This window comes from Parasteatoda tepidariorum, chromosome 10 (assembly GCF_982258835.1).
Source record: "Parasteatoda tepidariorum strain Cologne lab strain chromosome 10, Ptep-v5.0, whole genome shotgun sequence".
Taxonomy (NCBI): domain Eukaryota; kingdom Metazoa; phylum Arthropoda; class Arachnida; order Araneae; family Theridiidae; genus Parasteatoda; species Parasteatoda tepidariorum.
Window position 1 is genome coordinate 93,993,556 of NC_141764.1, and position 27,040 is coordinate 94,020,595.

At 28.2% G+C, this 27,040-nt stretch overlaps 1 protein-coding gene across 1 annotated transcript; it reads left to right on the plus strand.

The window, feature by feature from the left end:
* Window positions 1-1,741: 1,741 nt before the first annotated feature.
* On the plus strand, window positions 1,742-26,392 carry nmo (serine/threonine-protein kinase nemo). The gene is made up of 10 exons (XM_016071938.4): window positions 1,742-2,253; window positions 6,625-6,754; window positions 9,284-9,339; window positions 13,912-14,018; window positions 15,630-15,715; window positions 17,478-17,687; window positions 18,980-19,168; window positions 21,486-21,684; window positions 22,771-22,867; window positions 23,496-26,392. The coding sequence occupies exons 1-10, from the start codon at window positions 2,081-2,083 to the stop codon at window positions 23,548-23,550; spliced, it is 1,302 nt and encodes a 433-aa protein (XP_015927424.1). The 5' UTR covers window positions 1,742-2,080; the 3' UTR covers window positions 23,551-26,392.
* Window positions 26,393-27,040: the final 648 nt, after the last annotated feature.

Here is a 27,040-nt window from a genome sequence, read left to right on the forward strand (position 1 = left end):
CGGCATTTATTAGATTTCTCTTACTTACAGGGTGATCCAAAATTCTCTTTACAACTTCAAAAATTCATAACTTCGAAAATAAACAAGATATTTATATTCTGTCTTTTGCATGTATTACTAGTACACTTTAACATGCGCACCATTGGTGGCCCTAAGCACTTCCAGTCTGTAATCAATTTCAAGTCAGGTGATGTAAAGATAATTTTGGAACACCCTGTATATAATTTTTAGGTTTTTAGAGTAGCTTCAAACCAAGTGCTGTTGGTGGTAACTGTCTTTTTAATATTTTTTTAAAAATTGAAGCCTGTCTGTGTTCAATAAATAAATAAATTCGTTAATTGCTATTTATAAATAATTTTATTTTCATCTTTTGTTTAACACATTGCTTAGATTTATTTTACATTTTTAAATTAAAAAAAAAGAGAGAGAATGAAAGTAAATTGTTTTAACAGTAATCAAATATATATAGATATATTTTTTTTGCTAAACGAAATCTATCATTTAATTGTTCCCCCGCTTCTCAACTACGCTAACCGTCGCCAGTAAAGACGATGCAATTTGCAAGGCCAGTCACTTTTAGGTTTTATCCGCCCGCAAATGAGCGAACGTATATATTTTTGTAAACCAAATAAACTATTTTCAGTATTCTGCCTCTCCTACATCAGTGTAGCTCTTAAACTTTAGTCTCATAAAATATCTTAAAAAATAATTGAATTTTTTTTTCTTTTAAGGTTTAATTTTTATGATCCGCTGAATTAATGATATAGTTAGGTTGAAATTTTGATTCTTATATATTTGTATTTTGCCTAAGAAAATAAAATGCTTAAATAATAAGGCATGAGATTTTTTTTACGTCATGATTATCAGCAGATTAAACATCTGTCATACATTGCACCATGCTAAAACTCAAAATTTTGATAAAATTATTTTAAACAATTATAATATCAATAAAAATTCGTATTTGTGAATCGTTACTTTATTTAAACTGCACTATTAAAGCTGCCCAATGGGCTATTGGTTACGATCTGGGAAATTTGAACTTCAGCTTAAAAGTGAAATTATATAATTTGTGTAAACGCATTTTTCAATTGTGTGCCTATGAAACCTTTCTAAATTAAGGGTTTTAGTTTTAAAATGTGGTTAGTAATAATAGGAACTAAATGACCATTTATTTTATTTCTTTATTGTTTCCACTTTGAATTTTTGACAGTGCCACACCATATCCATATCATTAGCCGAGAATAAATTATGCTTCCTAAAAAATATTTTTAGTGTATATTTATTCTTTTATAGCATATTTACATTTATAATTAACACTATAAAAGTTCATTGATCCATGTGAAGAAAGCAACTTTAATGCAGCAAGTAGGAAAATACGATCATTTAATCATTTAATTTTATATAATTTTCTATTTTGCCGATGATTCATAATAGGAACCATCTCAATCACACATTTTACAGCGAAAAAAAAAAGGATGTTTTGAAGAAAAAAAAGAAAAAAAAAGAAGGAAGGAAAAAAATTAAGAAAGTCGCAATTAGATGAGAAAGAAAAAAAAAACATCGCCGAGAGTTCGATTTTAAAATAAATATGTAAAGAAAAAGAATTATTAGGTTTTTCTTTTTAAACTTCTCAGTCTTTTTTTTAAACTTTCTAAATTGTATTATCATATTTAAATTTGTAAAAACTGCAGTAGTTTCGTTTTTTTTCTTTTCGTTTCTAAAGCGAAGCTTCCTTTGTTCTCATTTTTATCAGGGAGAACAACTCAACTCGACTCCGAGGCCAAAGACCACAGATGTTGGAGCGTTGACTGGATGTGGGGCGTAGAGCTACAGCTCTGAGAGTAGTGGGAATTCCTTGGTTTCTGCGGCTGGCGTGTGTATGTGCAATGTCGCTTCACTATCCTTTGTGTTTTGTTGTTTATCTGTTCGCGCTATCTAATAGTGTGTCAATCCAATGTATAATTTGTGAAAATCAAAATGTGAGGGACGCCAAGAAAGTGTAACTTTAAAATGAACGCTGGGGGTGATTTGGCGACCTGAGAATTTCAAGTTTTTTAAGGACTTTGATTTGGAATACTGCATGGCGCTTGTGGGATCTCGAGCTTCTCAAATGAGGGCTTTCCAAACTGTCAATTCTTCATCACAGCAGCATAATATTTTAGCTGCTCAGACGTTTTATACGACAACGGCCGTAAACTCACAAGATGCCAAACATGACAGGCCCATAGGCTACGGTGCTTTTGGAGTGGTTTGGTAAGTTACTTCAATTCCTTTGTTTGGGTTCGATCGCCCCTGAACAAGCGATCTGTAAAACACCTGCAGTTACGTGGGTCATCAGAATATTAGTTAAAGGAACTAATTATTCTAAAACACTTAACAATCTTGATACTTTATTCTTTGTTGAATAGTTTATGTTATGTTATTTCCGTGTTTGTAAACATTGAACCATTGTTTCATACACAATTCTATGACATATTTTTATTATGCTTATTTATCTACTTAACTTTAAATAGTATAATCCTTTTTTTAAAAGTGACCAACTAAGCTGATCGATATATTGAATAAAACTCCGCATTTTTCTTTCTAAATTTTTGATCTTTGTCTTCAAACATTTAAAGATTAATAAAGTGATCATTTTAAGTGTGAAGTTTATCACTCTATGCCTACTAATAGGACTTATCAGTTATTAAACATTTACCAATTTTGTGATATTTCTTTTCCTAAAAATAATTACAAGATAAATATCCATTTTTTTTAAATTTTTTTTATATTAACTAGGTATGTGGGTCTACAGAAAATTTAGGAAATGCGATTTTCCCACCTCTTCAAATAAATACTATGTGTTTTAAATATGATTAAGAAGCAAAGCAGCATAAATATCTTGTTTTAGCTACTAACATAAAGCCAATGTGAAATATTGGAACTTATTACTGATCGTTTCGGATAATTATTAACTTGTACTGGCCAATTCCATTATACAAAAGACAATATAACAAAAAAATAAATAATTAATTTCTTCCCACCATTAAAAATTTGTTTAGCTTTTTATTAATTTTTTTGGCTTTGAGAAAAAAATATTAGTTTGTAAGTATTTTGTAATAATAAAACAAAGTTGACTGAATATAGTTTGTATTTGTAACATTTCACATTGTTCTATTCAACGTTTTCACAATTAATTCCACCCAAATCTGTTTCGGCTTATTGTCAGTCCATAACGTATGAAAATGCCATTTGTTTTACATGATTCAAAATTTCATGAGTTATGATAATTATCAGAAACAATGCTAAATTTTTTTTTTTGACATGACGATTAAAACAAGATAAAACCGTCAATTGTGAAAAACTTTAAAGCCTTGCTTAGTTTTTATTAAAGTGCTTAAAAATATTTTTTTAGTGCTTAAAAGGTGCTTATTTTTCGTTGAATAATTTGGCTACACACCCTGATTTTATATATATAATTTCATACCTACTTTCAATGTTTCCTGTTAATTTTAAGTTTTTTTTTTTTTTCATTTAAGCTAAACTCTTTATTGCTTATGGAAGGAGAATTTCAAAATAAATATACCTACCATGACTTTTTAATGTAACTTTAGTCATAGTTTATATTTAAGGAAAGTTATATATTTTTTTTATCCCTTTTTCTTATACGCATCATACTATTAGGTTGCTGAAAAATATCTCGCATGATTTTTTAAAAAGAATAGATATTATTAAATATTTAATAGTGTTTTAAAAATAACCTATCAAAATGTAATGTCAATCACCATGAAATTGCCCATCTACCTTTTATCTTTAATTAGTCTTATTAAAAATCTTTCTATTTATAGGTTAGACTAAATCTTGCCAATGATTAAAATAATTTTTATTAATACTGCTCAATTTATTTCATATCCCCTCCGCAGAGGATCAAAATTGTGATGGCATGTCTTCGGATCATCTTCTGGGATGTTTCCCAGACCGTCGCCAATAGCCCATTGTGCAGCTCTAGTGCGACGTAAATTAACAACAACAATATTTCAAAACATGTTCCTTGTGGCGGAATTTTTTTCGAGCTTTCTGAGACAAAACTCTCTAGCACCAATATCTTTATGCAAGATACCTTTAATAATAATGCACATATATGTTGCTAATTTAAAATAATGAAAGCGCTGTGTTTACAAGAAAAAAAAAACTATATAATTTATTTAATCGTACATGTAATAATTTTTTACTCTAATATTATGGGTGATATTCCAATTTTGTTGGAGGGGGAATGCATAAATTATTTTCTTCTTCGCATTCAGTAAGTAATCATCACAGTAAAAAGAAATAAAAAAAATCATTAAATCCGTAGTAGTAATTGCTGAAAAAAGATTAACAATGACATCATGTTAATCGGACTCCTCAAATGTGTGTTTCGTTTCGAGATTAAGTTGTTGTAATAAAGGTATGAATATATCGGATTTAAAACTATGGAGAAATCAATAGAATTATTGTCTTAATGTCAATAGAATTAATGTCTTATCAATGGAATTATTGTCTTAAAAAGCAAATACTCAAATGCATAATTCGAATTTTCCTTATTGTTTGAAATATATCGGGATATTTAAAATCCATGTGAAAATTAATATCAATTAACTCCCGAAAATACAATAGAAACATTACATTGATCTATTATATTATCGGTGTAAATTGAATGTGTCCAAGTGTGATCATCTAAATGTATGATTCAAATGTTATGTGTAAATTTCTGTCGAAAAAAAATTTTTGTTTTTCAAAAAAACAAAAACTCAGTAACGTTCTGCGGTAAGTAAAAAACTGTGGCTATCAGAAAAGAGGGGATATTTCCGTATCGTGATCTGTCGCGCCAACTACAATCGCCAAGGTGCCAAATAGATTTTAAAACTTGCAATTTTTTTAAAAAAAAACATTTAGATGTTAGCCCTTGGGTGGTTACAAGTTACCTATACCTTTCGAGTTGGCCCTTTTCTGTGATGTTTTTTTTTTTAGTTTCTTGTGGGCCGTTGCCCGGAAGTTTCCAAGACTTGGCAATTATTCTGCCACATATCAGGATACGGAAATCTTCCCAGAAAAGAAGCTTACTTAATACTGGATAAATAATAATGTATGATTTCATGAATCAGATGCAGAGACTTCTCCAAAAATGTCAAATTTTGTGTTATTCTGATTACTGATAATTGCTAAGCTTTATGAAGGTTTTATTAATAAGTAGTTCTAAATTATTGAAGGCTATTTTCAAATTTTCAGACAAAAACACCTGATAATATCATATATTAATGTGTAAAGTAAATTTATTTTACCTTATTTTTTTACTTAATAAAGTTCATAATTTTTAATCCAGGTAGGAATGCATCGCAGAAATTGTCCACAACAATGATTGAAAAATAACTTGGATTTTCAATGAAATCGCCAAAATCAAAGCACTTCAAAAAGTGATTATTTAAATGTGCAATTTGAAACTCGCGGGTCGTAATAGTAATGTAAAGAAAATGCAGGATTTTCAAATTCATGTCAAATTCAAAGTGAAGCACGTCAAAAAGTGACAAATTAAATGTGCAATTAAGTTCACGAGGTTTAACATCATTATAAATATATCTGAGTTTTGACAACCACATGTACATTGGCTGTTATAAATGCGAAAAAAACACTAGGAACATCACTTCGATTTATATTAAAATCGGCAAGAATCATGCAAGTCAAAAAGTTATTACTCAAATTAGAAACATACGCATCATAATATCGTATTAAATATATATATTTATTATTTAAATCTTACAGATTTTCATAGCAATAACCTTCGAAAAGAGAAACAACATACATTTATAATAGAATGCACACAAATTGGATTCATCAGAAAATCATAACTCAAATTTGCAATTCGAAAGTTTTGAAATTAGTTTGAAAGAAAAATTGTGTTAAGAAGCTCTCATGGGCCGCACATCAACAGTCGAGAGGCCGCAGGTTGTGCATCTCTAGTTTAGTGTTTACATATGTTTTTTTAGAGAGAAACTTCTAGAAGAAAGCTTTACTTTTTTAGAACCATTATAAATGATTTGTTGATGATATTTTATTTGCTTTCAGTTCAGTTGGTTCCGCTCCTTCATTAGATCTGTGTGTATTTTAGTCTAACTTTGCATGCTTTGTACTATTTTTAAAATTTAATTCTATTACTATGCAACATCCTGAGAAGCCTCTAATTTTTTCAAATTTCATTCAGTCTGTATATATTATGATTTGCGTTGTATAGTTTTTACGTTTCAGCACTATTTAAAAATTGCATTAAGAACAAATAATTCATAGAATATCCCTGCAGTTAAAAATATCAGTTTTTGCTAACATAGCAGTTTTAAGTCCTTTATTCTGCTATATACTGATAAAGTGTATAAAAACCAATGTAAAAGATGTAAGGAAAAGACAGTAATATCTACAGTTTGTGTTTAAAAAAAAAAGGTCAATGTCATATTATGAATGCTGTGAGAAGAAGTTTCACTATTGTTTCTGTGACAACCTCGGAGTTTAAATATACTAAAATGTATGATGGTAATTTTTTTTTAAAAATATTGAATCATATTAATTAAATGAATTTTTTATTATTTTTATATTAATATTCTGTCATCACTTTAGGTCCGTGACGGATCCTCGTAATGGAAAGTTAGTGGCATTAAAGAAAATGCCTAATGTTTTCCAAAATCTTGTATCCAGTAAACGTGTCTATCGGGAGATTAAAATGTTGTGTTTCTTCAAACATGAAAATGTAAGTATGTTTTCTAAATATTGACTTTGCTTGCATTAAGATGCTTATATGGTAGAAATTATATTAATATCTCATTTTGTTTGGAGTTACATTTTAAAATGCTATCTCATTGTATATGTTTTTTAAGCAGCTGTGTGTATGAGTGATGTTAATGTTTGTTTTTAAGCATGTTCAGTGTTGTGTAATTGAGTTGTCGGAAAAAGTATTTTGTTTGTATTTTGTTTGATAATTCCGTGTAAAAGTTAAATTTGTTTGTTTTTTTTACTTTCTCCGCCTTTCCCTACTGCTCAAATAATTGTGTTACATTGGATTGTGTTTTTTTTTTCATTCTTTATTTTAGGTTGAACAAAAGTTTTTGCTTTTTGTAAACAAATGATTATCTTAATTTGACAAATAAATTGACTGATATTTTAAAAAAAATTTTTTTTTTGTTGCTTTTTATCAATAATTATGAGGTATCTGCATACCGTCATGGATTTCGGTATTGAACAAAATTTGTCATGAAATGTCATGATTTTAACTATTTTTTTTAAAAAAAATGATGGATTTAGGTTGCTGAGAAATCTAATTTTTAAAATGGAATCTACCCCCAACCCAATTTCACAGTGTACCGAATATCTGAATTTGTAACAAAATCTCGACTCATAGTCATATTAAATATACAAAATGTTTTTATCCTGTTCTTTAAAAATTATAGAGTTCTTTAAATCTTTAAAATAATGAAAGAACAAACATCATTTCTGGAGCGAATCATTTTTTAAACTTCCATGATATCAGAATTTTTTTATCATTTTTTTATTTTATCAATTTAAAATTCTGGTTTAGGCTTTTTATATTATACTTTTAAGATGAAATAAAACAGGTTTAAATAACTACATATATCTGACTGTATTTAGTTATTTGCTTTTGAATATTTTTTTAGCTATTTTATTGCTCCAGCTCTTTCTTTACTGTCATTTTTATGTTTGAAGTCAATGAAGATGCAGAGTGTAACAGTTTTGGTTATACCTATCATTTCAATTAATTTTATTATAATGCTTTTTTAAATATATTGTTCTGTTTTTGTCAGAGAAAATAGTAACTTCTGTAAGTCATGAAAAATTATTGGAATTATTCATGGAAAGTCATGAATTTGAAAATCTAAAATGTAGCAGATACCCTGTAATTTATTAAAATAAATATGTTAATATAAATATACATATTTAAAGTTTGCATTATAATGTCTTTTTCTTATAAGTTAGAGATGTCACTGGGCGTTTTTTTTTAGTGACAATGCTTATAGGTGAGTTGAATAAATAAGCTAATCAATAAATCAGTGTCATAAATATTAATTAAAGAATAAAAAAAAAGGTGAAATAAGGTAATAAACAAATTACTAAATCATAAATTCAATCAACTCCAGAATCAAGCTTTGATGTATAAGCATTGGTTAATCAAATTACTGAATCAATGATATAGCCAATTCTAGAATAAATAAATCAGCATTTCTTAGAATCACTGATTTTTTATTTATTATTTTTTGTGGTTCACTTATCTATGATTTGATTTAGTGACCAGCTGACTCACTCTTTCAGTATCCAGTTGCTCATTAAGTATTTTCTTAACTTCTCGATTTTCTCATTTGTTGGCATGCTCATTTGCTGATTTGCTAATGTATCAAGCCACTCATTTTTTAAGTTCACTGAATTGGTGACTACTGATACACTATTTTATTGATATGCTCATTCTAAGACTAAGTGATTGAGAGAATTGCATATTTATTAATTTTGTCTTGACTTATTTGTGTAATTCTCTTATGCTTATATTAAGTGTGGGTTTTTTAACAGAAAGCTGCAGTAAATATCCAAAAAGTAAAGTTTTAATTCTGGTGTTTCTGACCTCCTTAGTAAGTAAAATTTATAAGTAAGAATGCAAAGTTACATTTTTAGTGCTAACAATGTGTTAAAAGGAATTTTGATTATTTGCTGTTTTGCATGTATACAAAGCATTCAATTATTAGTGTATTCTTTAATTGTTATTGGATAATGTTGCTCGCTTCGGTGACTTTTGTTCACAGGTGTCCACTGGGTAATGATAAATGAGCAACACTTCTGGCATCTTCTAAGGGGAAGAGCAAAAGTTCAGTGCTTGCCATTATTAAAAAAAAAATTTTTTTTTTACACTACTTAAGCAGATTGTTCTGGTTTCCCAGGTGGTTAATAATTTTTTATTAAATTATCAAATCTTAATAGCAAAGTAATTGTACAATAATTTCAAAGTAACTGTACAATTTCTTCATTTAAAAGGAGAGTAAAGAATGTTAATGAAAGTAATTTTTATTTGTTCCTCAAATATAATTTAAACTAGTTTTTCATGTTTTTTTTCTTGTTTATATCATTTTCTGATTTAAATTTCTTACTAATTAGATGTGATCATTAGTTTTTTGTATATTTGATTTGTTACCTTTCTATTCATTTTCACTAACAAGGTTTTTAAATTGCTATCAAAAATGATGATTTTATTTTATTAAAAAAGAACTTTATTTTTCAGGTTCTGTCGGCTCTTGATCTCTTACAACCTCCCCACATAGAATTTTTCCAAGAAATGTATCCTTTATTAGAATTTTTGTTTTTAATTAGCCTTTTTATAAGCATTTATAATTGGTTGTTGTTTTAAAACATAGTAATGTTGAGATAAAACATAGTTTAAACATAGTAAAACCAAATATTGGCATTTAATAAATGAATTAGTTATTTAAAATCAAGAGGAAATAAAAAATTTCATTTTGAGTAAGATTTTATTTAACAAATTATAAACTAATAAAAATAAGAAAGTTTTTCAATTTCACAAATTTAAATATAAATTTGCTATATTTCACTGTGCACATATAAGCACTATCTGACTACAGTTTGAAGATAAAAAAGGTGTTGAATACAGTATTTCTTTATTCTAGCAACAATATTCACTCAGAACTGCCAACTTTCTATGTTTTTTTTGGGGAAAATTTCTTTTAGTTGTATCTAAGTTTGCTTTAATGCATTATTCTTTGTTTTTTAAAAAAATTCTGAAATCTAGTTTTTAATTATCTACCACTCTTTAAAATATTTTGCAAAAAGTGTAGTGATTGGCAGTCTTGTTTACATTATGGTAAACACAAAATCATTATCTTAAATGTAAGTTTTGATTATTTAATGAGTAATTTTCTTTGGCATTAGAAATGATTATAAAAATTACTCTTTCTCCTAAAGAAGTTAAATAGAGTTAATTGTTTCATATAAACCAGGCAAATTGTTTAAGTTACATACATTTAATTTATTAGATATATTTATGTGAATATTAACTTACTATAGAAGATATCTTTGATCAATTTCTAATCATTGTTACATTAAAATTGAAATGTTCTTTAAATGTTATTAAATAAGTTATTTTTCAGAATAATAATTACAATAATACTGGAATTCAGACTCTTTCTCAAAGTATGTGACAGTAAATTAATGTGTTATTCCTTTGTAGTTGAGGTAATCCAATTAGTAGGGGAGACCTGTGTACCTAGGGCCACCTTTTTTCAATTCATAAAAACAGAGCCACGGATTTGTTTAAAATTGTGAAATTGATACACACACATCATATTATACTTACTGCTTCCGATTGGGATTAATATAAATACTTAAAATAATAAATTCTGTCAAATAGAAGGTTTTTTAAAAAACTTCACAAATGGCCCTAGGTACAAGAACTCATTGTACCTAGGACCCTAGGTCATTGTACCTAGGGCCATTCCCTGAAAGTTGGGTTTCACTCCATAATCAATAGAAAAAAATACACACATGAATTTTCTAAAAGAAACAATATCAAGTGATACATTGATTTATTGTATAATAACAGTTTAAATTGCAATACACCAAATTATTAGTGAATTACAAGTACTTGCATAAATTATTCAACATTATAATTTGAAAAACTGATTCCAAACATGAGCTGCATACATTGTCGCTCTGAAGCAGCAACAGATTTTGGTTTGGGCAATTTGAATACAATATTTGTGTTATCAATTTCATAAATAACATCTTTATTATAGAGAAACTTATTTGAATGTGCGATTTTTTTCAGGTATTTAACACTATATTGTTCCTCTTTAACATCTATTATTTCTGCCACATAAAAATGTTCATTCTTTTTGCCTTGTAATCTTGTTAAACAAAAATCCCCTTTTTCAATAGTATCACTTATATCAGCTACTGTAGAACTTGCATCATCAGTGGAATCAGAAGAATCTACAATGTCTGATAATTCTTCGGATGAAGTTTCCGCAATTTGAAACACTGGTTTTTTCACAGTTTTTCTTTTTCTTTTGGCCATTCTAATCGCAATTTGTTCTTCAAGTTCTTTTTTTTCTGGAGTGTCTGTCAGGATTCTACATCTCCCTGGTTTTCGACCGCCTCTTTTGGATGTACGGGGTTTTGCTTTTGGGAAAGGTCGTACCTGTTCAGGCGTGACACAGGAAGTAGAGCTGCATGTAGGTAGCTCACAAAATTCAGCAGCACTTGAAATAGAGTTTGATGTCGAAGGCGCTGAAATTTCTGCAGGACATAAAACTGAGTTTGATACAGAAACATCAAATTCCATCATTGTTGATTCACTTTCTTCTTTAGGAAAATGATTATTTTGGTAATTTAAGGAAGGATCTGGTCTGTCTATAACATATGAACTGAAATATTCATCATCAGTGAATATGTTTTCATTTACTGGCCATATACCAGACACACGAAATCCCGCTAGAATGTTTACAGGAGTAAAAGCCAAAGGGTAGGATTTGCCAACATTCTCCGCTACGTCATATATGGTGATAGTTTTCCCAGGATTTGTCAGCATCCAATTACTACACGCTGTACTGTTGTATTTTTTAAAGGGACCAAACACACCTCTGTCCAATGGTTGAAGCTTATGGCTGGTATGTGGAGGAAAGGTAAGCATAACTATGCCATGTTGTTTAGCCAAAGTGATTGCTTCAATACTGACATGGCTTTCGTGGTTGTCTAAGAATAACAATACTTGATGATCTGCTGAACATTTAACGTGGTGAATAAAATGCTTTAAAAATTCAACAAATGTTTTAGCATTTGACCAACCACTAATGTGTGCTGCCCCCACGGTTCCTGGAGGTGAACCTTTCAGCATGTGATTTTTAAAGTTCACTCTTGGGAAAATCATCATAGGAGGGACGGAATTTCCTATTGCATTTACACTGCAAATAATAGTTATATTAATTCCTCGTTCACCAGAAGTCATGCTGCCAACCTGTTTCTTGCCTTTTGGGGCTATAACTTTACTTGGTGTGTGAACTGTCGTAATGCCTGTTTCGTCCACATTATAGATGCATTCAGGCAAAAACTTGTATTTTGAAAACACCTCCTGATACTTTGCAAAAAAAAAAATCGACATTTGTTTTATTGAAGCTGGTGGCTCTTGCTAAACTCGTGGCTTGGGGTTTTCTTAGTGAAATAACCTTATTATTTCTTTTCATAAAATCAAAGTACCATTGATCACCAGCTTCACTATTTGCATCCCAGGACTTCGGATATTTTTTTCTATTGGCGGTTGCATACTCAAAAGCAAGCTTTTTAACCTGTTGTTTTGACAACCCGTAATGCATATTGCATGCAACGAGAAGGTACTGAATGAGGGCATTCTCTTCATCTTTAGAGAACACTGTCCAAACAGCACATCGGTTAGAATATGCACAATTTAATTCTGTATTTTCAGAATTATTCTTCCTACAAAAATCAATATGTCTCTGCAGAGTTGTTCTGGCTACTCCAAACTGTCGTGCTGCAGTCCGAACTGGAACTCCATCCTTCAAAACTGCTTTTACAGCCGCACTTACATTATCTGCATTAGGTTTTGACCTCTTTATTCCATCAGGATCTCTAGGCATCTAAAAACATAATTAGGAATTTGTAATTAGTACTCACGAAGAGGAATACTGATAAATTAGAAATTTGCAAATGGTATAAAGGTTGAAAATTTAATTAAAATTTCATAGAAACCTTATTTAGAATTATACTTTTGCTTTTATAAATATATCCTATATATTAATAAATTCTCATATTTAAATAAACAAATTAATAATCCTGAATAATAATAATAGCAAACTTATGTTTTATAAGTCAAGCACATTAAAAGTTCCAAAGCAAAATATATACCCTCTCACTTACATAACATGCAATAACAAAAAGTTTGACTAAATCAAAATGGTTCAGATAATTAAAGCCATTTTCCTCCATTTATTACAATAACTTCTCAATAAAATAACAACATAAAGAATATGATTAAAATATCGTAGAAACCTTATTTAGAATTATACTTTTGCTTCTATTAAATATAAAAAAAAAAATTTTTTTTTAATAAATTCTCAAATTTACATAAACAAATTAATAATCCTGAATAATATAATAGCAAACTTATCTTTTATAAGTGAAGGGCATTAAAAGTTCCAAAGCAAAATATACACCCTCCCACTTAAATAACATCCAAAAAAAAAAAAGCTTGACTAAATCAAAATGGTTCAGATAATTAAGCCATTTTCCTCCATTTATTAAGAAAACTTTTCAATAAAATAGCAATATAAAGAATATAATTGCAGTTGTACCTAGGGCCATAGCCCTAGGTACAAGGCAACTATGTGGCCCTAGGTACAAGACTAGGTACTTTCATACAAAATGTCTTCTACTGAAAAACACACATGGAGAGGGGACTTATTTCATATCTCATTTTGTACTTAATGATACAAACAAAATTATGTACTAGAATTCAAAGAAAAGTATTTGACTTACCTTTGTAAAACAATAAAAGTGATGAGCTCCAAAATTTTACTTCAGACCTTATAAAACACTTTTCCACTTATAACTTGCCACAGCTTTCTCCTCTAAAATTTCAAAATGGCTACCAAAATAGTAATTGGTGTTACCACTCACCCAACTGAGTAAGAAAACTTAGAATTAAATATTATTTAATTTGAGTGGGGTGGCCCTTGGTACACAGGTCTCCCCTATTTTTTATCCTCATTATAAAAAGTTTCGCTTGCAGAAGATCTACTACAAACAACTATCCTCTATTAATGATGAAACATTATTTGTTTATTATATTTTAGTAACAGAATATTCTTTAACATATAATAGCTATGTGATTACAGAACTAATGCAAAGTGATTTGCATAAGATCATAGTTTCTCCCCAGCCTCTGAGTGCAGACCATATCAAAGTCTTCTTATATCAACTTCTAAGAGGTATTCAGTAATTAAAATAATTATTTTATTATAACAATTAAGAGTAGACACTAGTATGGTGACAAATTTTTTGTTTCTTCTAAATTGACTTTGTTTGAAATTTTATAATTTTTAGTTAATTTTGTTTGTTCTGACCTATTTTTCTCATTTATTTATTTGTTCTAAGTATTTTTATATCTATGTTCAATTTATTTACTCAACTGATCTTCAATTATTATGGGATAATAAACCTTTGTTTAGATTGTTTAAAAGGCGTTGATTTGTTTAGAATTTTTAAAATTTTGCACTGCTAAATGAATAACTTGATCACTAAGTGAATATCTAGACCACTTAATTTTCATTCCTAGCCTAATAATACTATTTAAGGTTCTTGAAATACTGTGTATATTTTTATTTTAAAAATATAACATGATGTTAAGTAAATTTTAGAAGAATTTTTCAGTTATATTGTTTCTACATACTTCAATTGTTCAACACACTTCATTAACTTATACAAAATTAACAATTTCAATGAAATTAAATTTTTGTTACAAGTTTTCTGAAATTGTATTTAAGCTTTGATAGTATTTTATTAGCAATGGTAGCCGAGCCACTTTTCTGGAAATCTTTTAAGTTCTTAAGTTGTTCTTTCAATTGTTGACAACAGTATAACCGAAAAAATTATGAAAAAATCTAGACCTGCATGGATTTTTCACTAGTGTTTAATGACAGTTACATCATGAATTTCCTCATAGCTTTTGAAATCTCATTATTTTGAAACTATATTTTGATAAACGGTTGTCAAATTGTACTATTAAGTAATATTTTTGTTTTTTTATTTGATAATTAAATTATAATTTCACATGTACTTGATGTTTATAGGGTGCAGTTATATGATGCACTTAGACATGTTTTTAAAATCCTGTTGTGTTTTTAAAAGTGTTTTAACACATAAATTTTAAATTGTGGATTTAAGTAATCATTTTGATGCAATTCATCAAAATTTAATCATAAATTTGCATGTTATTTTGAAATAGTCAGATCTGCTGGCCCTCACTTAGTTTTTAAAGTCCCAACGTTTTTAATGGTACAAAAAAGACATTTATTTAGTCACATTTTACCATGCTCAGTTCGCAATGATTTTAACGTAAATCACTGTCATTATCTCTATTACTTTTTCAATAGTTATTTTTATGGATAAGATTGTTTTACTACATTATTATGACATATTAATTTTCACATCTTGTCTTTAATTTAAAAATGATTTAGCTCATTTTTTTTCTAATCATGACTTGAAGAAAAATGTATTGATATTTATTTTGTGTTGAGGAAGATTCAAAACAAAAAATGATTCTTTACATAAAATAGAAAAAACAGGTTGAAGATGTTGTTCAAGGGCTGGAAGCATAAATTTATCTTTTTTTCTTAATGAATTAAAATGTTATCACGTTTCTTTGTCTATCATTTTAATATTGCCTCATGGTGTTCAGAAAATATGGAAATCTTTGCAAACTGTAAAAATTGAATCTCTTTTTATAATTAATACTGAATTTTAATCAATTCTTAAATGCTTCCTTAGAATACTTAGTATTTCTGGAAAATATTTTTTAAGTTCAAACTTTTTCTTATTAGGTTTAAAATATCTCCACTCATCGAATATTTTGCATCGAGACATCAAGCCAGGAAATCTTTTAGTTAACAGTAATTGTGTCTTGAAGGTAAGCTATTTTAAGACTTTAATTTATTGAATCCTGATGATAATAACATTTATTGACCTATGCTAGTTATTTTTTTAATACATTGTTTGAAACATACACATATAATAGTGTGCAAGTTAATATTTTATTTAAATGTATTTGGTAAATATTTATCTGAATTATACTTACTATCATATGTTAGTTATTTTATATGTATTTATAAATTTATATATTACATTGCTACCTATAATCTTGTATATTACATTGCTTACATTTTTGTAGTTCGAACTTCTTTTGTGCCCTTCTAAATTGTGTATTATGTGATAAGCTAAACTAAACTCAGTGGCGCGACAGCCCATAGAGGGCCAAAGCCTACTGTGCCCATCTCAGTTTTCTTGACCTTGGGCTCTGGGGTGCAGGAGCAGATGTTCCGGTTAGGTGGTCAGCCAAACGCGAAACCCCCAGTGTTTAGTTCCCAAGCATGCTTGGTACTCATTTATCGACCTACTGAAGTGATGAAAGGATGAGTCAACCTTGCCTGGCCCGAGAATCGAACCCAGGAAGGACCTGTGGCAAGAGAGCACGAAGCGATACCACTCAGCCGCCGGTCGTCAATGTTATAGAGCGTATTATGTGATAGAGCTTTAAAATATTGTTTCCACAGTTTGTTTTTAGTTTTTGCTCACTTTGTTTTAAATGATACTTGAAAATTGCTTAATATTTGAAGGGAGCTACAGTAATTTAAAAGTTTTTCAAATAAGACTAGTTAAAATTACAGAAGTTACAAACATTCAAATTAAACAGAATGTGAAAGTTCATAGTCTTCTTTAGCTGATAGAGTTATAAAAAGTAGTTAAATTCTTATTTTATTCATTATTTCACATTAATTAGTATTGTGTCAGTTGGCAATTAAAGTTCAATGTTTATTTATGTTTGCTTTACTCTTACATTATGAAACTATTGAAATTTTGGATTTGTACATTTTGCAAAACAAAAAAAAAATTTACACTCTAAATAGTTTCTGATCTTATGATTAGATTTTCGCATATTTCGGTTCAATCTTAGTTGTAGGAGAGCGTAACTAAATGCTTATTAGAGTAGGTGGTTTTTTTAGTTGTGGAATCCAGACTTCGACGTTACATTTTCTGAACAAATGTACCTTTTTGCCAGATTTGATTTCTTGACCTCCAAACCCCTTTCTTTTTTGCAAGAATAATTCTATTCGAAATATAAATTTTTGATAATTATTTATTATTTTTATTATCTTATTTTATAACTATCAAAAAATTTGAATTGTATGGTATGCAGATTTTTACATTAATGTAAAAAATGTAGTTTTGAATGGCAAAATTTGACCTAAGTTGATTGCTTAGTTCCTAAGAAATTAATTTAAATATACAGCTTCTTACTCAGAAACTGTTCAGCAGATTGCACTCAACTTTTGTATACTTACTACAATTTAATGCTTTTTTGACAATTATAAAATAAATTTTTCTTTGTACTTTACTTTTTTTAAAATCAATATCCCTTTTTGAGGTTGTTTTAATAATAGTATTAAAAAAACAATATAAATAGGTGTAAGCCTCTTTTTGTGGTCTTAAAATTTTATTTTAAATAATAAAACACTTCTCACTTAAAGTAAATTATTCTTTTTATTGTCGTTTGTTTTCTGTTAAATTAATAAAAATAACTTCACTTCAGTAAAAAAAAAAAAAAAAAAAAACTATGTAAGGTTTATTATTTCAATAAATGTTTAATAATAATAATATATTTTTTTTGGAAGATTTGTGATTTTGGACTTGCAAGAGTTGTTGAGAAAGATAAAAATAGAAGCTTGACGCTGGAAGTAGTTACCCAATATTATCGAGCTCCCGAGCTTTTGATGGGAGCAAGACATTACACTGCAGCTGTAGATATGTGGTCAGTGGGATGCATCTTTGCTGAACTTTTGAGTAGACGAATATTATTTCAAGCACAATCTCCTGTACAGCAGGTAAATTTTGTTTACTTGTATTTAATCATTGTCTGAAGAAGGATATAATTTTTGATGTCATTTTTATGTCTATGCAATGATAATTGTAGTTTCTATATTTGTATTCTTTTTCTCTTCTCAGTCATATTTCTTCTTTTTCTCTTCTCTTCCAAAGGGGAAGAAACTAAATTGTGATTGGATCTATGCAATGTTTCTACCCCAAGATGTCATAAGTCTAATTCAACCCATGGAGCAATGTGTTACAATGCTTAAATAAAGTATTGTAACATATTTCTACATTCTCTTCTATAACCCATGGAATGTAAGAAAATGTTACAGGGGTGCCACTCTTCAATCCTGGGGACTGAAATCAGTCTTGAAAATAATCAATGGACTAATAAATTCTATCAATTAAATTAAATTTTCTTTTTTTTTTTCATTAAAAATTTATATTTTTTTTGGTTAAAATAAAAAATATATATCTTAATGGTAATGGATATGGTAATGATGCCAGGACTTTTATTTATCTTGACAAATGGGATTGATTGAACTTCATCTACTTGTGTAATTAAATTTGTAATATTGCTGAATCTAAATCTGTTCGAATTTGCTTCCTCCACCCTAACCTATTGTCATGCTAGCTAAAGTTAAATCAAGATTATTTTTTTTTAAAATAGAAGAAATTATAGTGCTAGAACAAAAAATAAGTAACACTGAAGTGAAAAATATGGTTATGAATGGTTTCAGGTTGTTCAGTAATAGTTGAAAAAAAATATACAAGGTTATCTGTTATTTTCGTTTTGTTTGCTAGAAAAAATAATCAAATAATTGATTTAATATGTAGGCTATTATCAAGGAAAGGTAAATTTTGGCAAATTTCTGAAAGTTTGGTAAGCATTGCTAGATAGTATTATTTGGTCAAATAATAATTTCAGTTTTGAAATTTTTTTAGAGTGGCACCCTTGAATGTAGAATAGACTAAGTGAAGGACAAATAATGATCGCCTAAATATAATAACTAAAGCCTAGTATTTTAGTTAAACTCAATAAAAAAACTTTTTGCTGCTTCCTTCAAATTGTGTCTGGCTACTAGGAATTTTTAATTTTTTTAAACCTCAGCGAAAGACATGTATTAAATGGCTGGGTCATTAAATGTTTATATTTTAAACATTGAAATTTAAAAATTGCTTTATTTCCCTTCCTTTAAGTTTTATGAATTCGAGTTTTGGATAGTTTGAGATTGGCCAGGTTCTGTACAACTATAATTGTAGAGACTGTGTATGCATGTATATTAATTTGTGTTCTATTCTTTAGTTGGATCTTATAACTGATCTTCTTGGCACACCTAATTTTGAAGACATGAAATATGCCTGTGAAGGTGCTAAAGTACATATTCTCAGTAAGCCAACGAAAATGCCATCTCTGAGTAAGCTGTATCATTTATCACCTCATGCTGGTTCAGAAGCTGTCCACCTAATCACCAAAATGCTGCTCTTTAATCCAGTGAGTTTTGACATTCTTTATATAGATAGATATAAATCTATTCAAAACTAAATTTTTGATACTTTATTTCTAGTATATCTAGTTAGTTTGTTTTCTATATGTTTCTTCCTTTTTATACAGAAAAACATGGAAAATTTTAAAGATTAATGAAAAGAGGAGAATAAAAATTGCTAAAATAATATATTTTTTAAAATATAAGTGAAAAAAATTTTATTTAAGAAATATTAAAAACCGGAAAACAAAATAACGAAAAGATATCTCTTCATCAGCTCACACGATTATATCCACCAAAAAGAGTGCTTTCTAATATTGTATCAATATAGCCAAAGCAAAATATATCAATAAAATAGAGCACTCAAAAGTTTATTGAAACAAAAATGGAACACATTGAGTGAAAGGTATATACAAAATAAAATATATCAAGGCATCAGGGAAGTTTCTTTCACAGTGGTAAAAGCTATGGAAAAAACATTTATTCGAAAATAAATATCAAACATGAAAACTAGTTTGTAAATAGTTAATAATTGTAATCTAGTTTAAAAAACAACAATCGGAAAAAAAATTGTATACCTTATTAAATTAGCTGTAGTTCTTCATTATTTTAGGTAAATGAGTATAGTAAAACCTAATTTTATGAAGAATTGTTCAAAATATCATAATTAAATTAATGCTTTGTTGTAAATTGTAACCTAAAGATATACACTACTGCAAATTACATATTAAATTCACCTACATATAATAGTATAAATTTTTTTTTATTGTCAAATACTGTTAAGTATGAATACTCCAACTGATTCTTAAATAATATGATAATTGGATTTTAAAATTCTGTATAAAACAAAAATAAAAAGAGATGGTTATTTCTTTTTAAAAAATGGGCTAAAAACTGTTATTTTCTGGTACTATATAAATTTAAACTATTCTTATAATACTCATAGTTAAACAAAGTAAAGTGGCCATTTTTAGTTTATACTTCTTTGTCCAGTTTTATACAGTATCCGGAAAAAAATAAGTTTCTTCCAGGTAGATTTTCAACCTTGATCTGTATACACCTCATTAGAATTCTGAATATTTTGTGCCCATGGTACAATTTGTATGTCAGAAAATTAACTACTCAAATAATGACATGGTTTTTTTGGTTACAATTTCTAAGTGAAATATATATATTCAATCTTATCAAATCAATTTTCTATGTCAATTTATATTGCATGATTACTTTTTCAATATGAAATTGAATGATTAAACAGCTGTTTTTTGTCCTTATTTGTAAGATAAATATTTTCAGTTGTGTTTCAAATGATATGCGACTCTCATTAATATCATGATTTGTATTTAACAACATCTAGCAAATGAGCCCCGTGGTAGAATTTTTTCGATCTATCTGCAACAAAACTCTCCAGCACTAATATCTTTCTGCCAGATACTTTGAAAAATAACATATGTTACTAATTTAAAATAACAAAGGCCCTGTGTTTACAAAAAAACTATGCAATTTTTTTTTAAAATTGAACAGGTAATAATTTTTTATTTTAATATTATGGGTGATAATCTCACATTTTGTTGAAAAGGGAGGAGCACAAATTATTTCCTTCTTCACATTCTGTAAATAATCATCGGAATAAATAAATAAAAACATCATGAAATTCGTAATAGTAATTGCCGAGAAAAAGATAGATGAGGAAGTCACACGAATTGAAATCTTCAAGTGTGTGTTCCGTTTCGAGTTTTGGTTGTAATAATAATAATCATATTAAAAAAACGTATTTAAGAACAACTGAGATATCAATAGCAATAACTGCCAAAAATGCGATAGAAGTATTACCTTAAAAAGTAAATACTCAAATGCACGATTCGAATTTTCCATATCATTTGAAATATATCGGGGTATTTAAAAACCACATGAAAATCAATATCAATAAACTGCCGAACATACAATCGAAACATTACATCGATTTACAATACTATCAGCATAAATTGAGCATGTCAAAAGTTGATCATATAAATGCATTATTCAAATATTACGTGTAAATTTCTGTAGAAAAGAAAACTAAATTTTTTTACTTTTCAAAAATCTTGCTGCTAGAACTCATACATTCTGCGACAATGTGATTCTGCCACGGGAAATTTGTGTTTTCAATATCTATGTCTCACATAGTAATTCTTATTCACAACATTATTGTGACAAATCAAAGATTGGAAAATAAGTGTCATGTCAAGATAGGTTTTGTCTTTTCAGTATTCTTTGTATAAACAAATATATTTGCCTAGTTTTATAATTTTCTGAAAATCGTGCTAAATAAATTTTTCTCTCTCGCAGGACAAGAGGATCTCATGTGCTGATGCACTCGCTCATGCTTATCTGGATGAAGGACGACTGCGATATCATTCCTGCATGTGCAGATGTTGTTACACAACGCCACTGGGACGTCATTACACCGATGATTTTGAACCTGTTGCCAATCAACTGTTTGATGATTCTTTTGAAAGGAATCTAGAATCTGTAGATCAAGTTAAAGGTTAGTTTTTAAATACATTTGTGCTCAATATATTTTAATCTAAGATCTTTTCCTATTTTATATTGTCAAATTGGATTTGAATAAAATGATTTTTACATATCAAGCATAATGTAATTCATAAATTCTTCTTTTTTTTTGTCATTACTTTTTGCATTGAAGGAAAGAAAATTTGTATCATTCGAGTTACCCTAGGTTTGTTTTGAAGTAGGCTTTAAGAACTAACAAATCTTTTAGTCATGAAATATTTTTGATTCCTTGTCACCTGATTACTTTAGTTAAAATTATTTTTCAATTTTATAATTCACACGATATTATTGTAGTATAATTTGTTAAAAGAAAATTTTGTTACAAACAAATACAAAACAACAAATACAAAAAATGTTAAAAGATTCTAAAACCATGCTATTTTTAGAATCATCATCTGATTTGAGATATGTAATAAATGAATATATATATGAAAAATATGTAATAATAAATTTTTTAAACCTATTTTGATAATTAAAAAAAAAAAAAAAAAAAAAAAAAAAAAAAAAAAAAAACTCAACAAGATTTAACACACTTTTTACAGAAATTATGACTACAAATTTTTCCCTACATTTCCCCATAAGATATTGCTCTAAGGAACCTTCTCAAAGTTGGGTTATAAATTTGCTAGGATAAATCCACATGCTTGCTATTTTTTCGTGCTGGGGATTTATGCATCTTAGGGTAGGCTGCAGAACTTGTTTCCCTCTATGACTTTTAGCATAATTGTTGCATTGTAACGTGTCAACGGAATCGCTGTATGGTAAAATATGAAATGAAATACTCATTGTATTATACAGAATTGGCATTGTTATGGGAAATTTAACAGTTATTCATTTTTAATGAGATACTTTAAATGTATAATATAATAGTAATGGATAGTAATTTTTGAATCATGATTCTACCAATTTAGTTTTATATTTTCATAAAAAAAATCATACTCAGAGCTTTTTTATTATTTTTAAAAAAAAAAAGAAAATATGTTTGAAAGTAGTCGAATGATTAACTATTTCAAAAATGTTTTGTTTTATATGTATTTAATAAAAGTTTTTGTTTATTCAGATAGGCTCTATAGATTCATAACGGATCATTGTCAGCGGGCTACCAGAGTTCCATTATGTATCAACCCTCAATCTGCAGCCTTTACTAGTTTTTCAAGGTAATTAATTTCATTATAATATTATTAGAAATATGATGAATAGGTAAAAGCATGTAACCCTTATTTACACTTGTTCTATTTGGCAAATAATTCTTAAGGTCATTTATATTTACAAACATAAATAAGCTGTTTTCTCAAATATCCTTAAAAAAATTAATGATCAAAGATCCAGATAATGAAGCTATTTCAAAACTTTCTCTGCAGAAAAGAGAGGGGTAAAAAAAAAAAGCTGATTTGTGGTGTAAGAAAGAAACTAGGACTTATTCTTCCATGAATTCAAGAGCCTACTTAATTACTCATAACATTTTTGAAGAGTGAAAATATGTATATTTTTTTAAAATTAATTTTGTTAAAAAAAAAGTTTTTTTTCTTATGCTGAATTTTTTTTATTGTGTCAATAGACCAATTATATTTTTTATAAAAATTATTTTTCTATTTTGGTTTTTAAAAATGAACATAACCACTATTTTTTTGCACATAAATTGATAGTCTGTTAAATAGTAAGTGAGTTTTAGAAACTGTTATAAAAATGTAAGTAATAGTGAAGACATTTTTCTGTTAAACTTTTTTTCTCAAACTAAAATTACTTTTCACAATATTTAACCTTTATTTTGTTAATAATTTGTAGCTCAACTGTTGCTCAGCCCTCTGAACTGCCTCCCTCACCCCACCAGTGGGACTGAAGACTTAGTTGCAAGAAAATAAATTAAGGCCAAATCAATTTTCTACTACTGTGATGCAATCATAACAAGGAAATGCTAGAATTATAAAATATTGTGTTCAAGAATTATCTTCCATTGTGTTATTTATTTCTTAGGACATATATTATGCACAACCTTTGTTTCTTTTCATCTTCCAATCAAGGCATTGTTGAAATGTATTTCTCGTCTGAAAACATTGATATGATTTGTTTTTAATATATATATATATGAATGTTGAATGATTTTTACTCACATTAGTTTTTTAAAATAAGATTTTATCATATGTAGTTATTTTACTTAGATTGATTTAAATATGGACTATTTTTATGCGATACTTGATTTTTAAATGATTTGAAATTTTGTTTTATTCCTTTGTGTTAAAAACATTAAAATGTTAAATTATTAACTTAGAGATTATGCACAGCTGTTTCCACATCAAGCATTGCTTTTCTGTTAAATACTCCTAATGAAAAACTGGCTTGTTGTACTAGAAAGCAACTAATTGAGCTAAAAGCTTAAATTGTGGACAGCCTATTGTGATGATAATCCTATGCAAAGCGGCGCACAAAGTAAATAATTGCGATTTTCCATGAATTTAGAAAAATCTGCGAAGTTGTTAAAATTTTAAAAACTGGGACAATTTTAGAAGAATTCTAATTTTGTGACTTTTGTTAAGGAGGATATTGTAATTTCATAGAAGCTCTAACAACAACATTGATTGGTAAGAGAGGTGTGTTTTACTTGTCTGCTTAACTTGTAAAACAGGTGCAGTGCCCCCGATTTGTATAGTTACTGGTTAGTAAATTTATCATCAATTTCCAGCACAGATTTTTTAATCCAGAACAAAAACATTTATATATGATGATACTTAAGTTTCTTGGTTTATCAGACTCTAGGTCACTCATTGAAATATCAAAATGACTGAATTGTGAAAGAATAACTAATGTGTAAAGAAATTTGTTTAAAATTAATTTTTTATATTATTTACAGTTATATAACAAGTTATTAGTAAATATTAACAATCATTGTTTTTCTAATTGAAATTATAAAGCAGTCAAAATGACTTACATATTTTTGAGCAATCTAGTATTAGGGGGAGGGGGAAAAACTGGAAAATATTTTACATTTACTTTAAGGACTATTGTTTTTCACCGCTTTTATTGAAAGATTGGATTTAAAATTTGTTAGAATGTAGAAGGGTCAGGTTATGAAGTAAATCGGCAGCACTATCTTCATAAATTCAAATTTGTCTGCTACTCGAACACAATCAGGCAAATATTTATAAATTATAAAAATTTTCTGCCACCTCAATTTATTTTGAACGAACAATAATACTGCAAAACGTAAAATAAAATTTTATCTATTCCTTGATCTAACTCCCTTAATCTTGCAACTAATAGAATTTTTTTTTTAACTTTTTGTACTCTGAGGTGCTATTTCACTTCCTCTTTATAATTTTCATGAAAAACGAGATGCTGCCAGGGTGTGCATCGAGGACAGAATACTTCCTTCCAATAAAAATAAGTGCTTGGATTGTTTTACTGGGATTAAGGAATCATTGAATTTAATCTACCATATTTAATTATAATAGTTACATTAACTTTAAATATGATTTTTTATTGGATATCAAACTTTGTAGTTTTACATTAATGAATGTTATTGCATATTTCTACTTGTAATGTAAGAAAATACCCCTATTCCTAATGTGTAGTAGGTTTTCGGTTTGTGAAATCAACCAACGTGATAACGGTGGGCACTGTATTATGATGTTGAAAATCCTATTTTTGCCTAGAACCTGTGTTTGGAAACTTTAGGCAAAAATGTTTTTTGGAAGGACTTATCAGTGTTGAAACGTTCTAAGTAAAATGAAACAGATATGGATGGTGGTTTCTGTAATCAAAAGTGTGGTAAACTTATTATACCTTGGAGTTCATGCATATATTCTAATGTATTACATTATTTGTTGAAATTTTTTAACTCTAAAGGTAAATATAAGCTTAAAAAGATGTAGGCTACACCACCATTAAGAGCTAAAATATAAACCGTAATATTGAGGAATATGCATGAAATTAATAATAGAAGTATAGCAAGATACAGCATCTCGAAACAGTTAGTAAATAAAGCAACCCTATCTTATTAAGATTTTCTTTTAATAATTACTTTTTTTAAACATTTTTATTAATTCTTTCAGTTTGCTTTTTAAACACATAAAATATTTTTATGATTGAGAGTATAATTGCTAATAGGAATTTGTTTTTCAATTAAACAAAAATCTGCAATTTTTAAATTATACTTAAATTATTGCCTTGTTGATTAAGCTAACAATGGCTTGACTGAATTAGATGCAGTTTATTTACTTATTGAAAACACCATCTATTGAGTTTCAAATTGTTTTTGGTCCCAAAGCACAATCACTTGTCTGATTTAAGCTAGGTCTCTTGGGTAAAAATAAGAATGATTATTCAAAAATTCTTATAATATAGAAAAATTAGTTTTTAACATAATTTTTTTTTCCATTTACTGTCTTCATGTTCTTACAGCGACATATGTTGCTGTGAAATGTAGCCTTATAGATGTTTGTTTTGTATTTGTTCTGCAGTTGTTAGTGTCTCTTATCTATACATTTTAGTTTTCAAATGTTTTTATCTTGTGTGTGACAAGTTGGAAATATTTTAAACTTCATCGAAGGCAATTAATATTTTTCTATGTAAAGTTCATCTCTTGCCCATCTTTGTATTATTCATATGCAACTGATAATTCCGTCAGATGTAGTACTTGTCATCAGCCTCAATTTAGCTATTAAACTTATACTTTGTGAAATTTACTAGATGCTATAAGACATTGTTTAGATTTGTGTTAGTTTAACTCTATATGTTTGATAAAGAAATATAAAACCAACTTATAGAATGGAATCTAATATCAACTTCTGAAGCTGAATAATTTAATGCTAAAATATATTCATCAATATTCTAAGATTCTGATGCCTAACAGATTTAAAAAATATGCAATATCCAAACATAGTCATTTGTTGAATTGTTCTGGATATGTTCTCACTCTTACAGCAAAATAACTTGGGCCAATATTCATGAATCTTGGCTCAATAAGGTTTCAAAAACCTGTTATTTTTCAGATATTGGACCTATTTAGAATTTTCCAATTCATCCAATTTCAAACCAATATTGGTCCTATATAGAATTGTCAGATGCACCTGATATTTAATGTCCATTATTAGGTTCTATGCAGGCCCTATATAGGACCAATATTACAAGATATCGACATCACAATATAGGACCCAAGGTAAAATTATTGCTAGGGAACTGTTGCATGATTCTTTATAAATCTTTGATCTGTGTAGCATCCAACATAGATGATTTAAAATATAATACTATCAAAATTATATTTTAAAAATATACATTATATTAAGACAAGTTATATCTTTTGTATGGAATGCTTTAATATCTGGGCTGTGTGA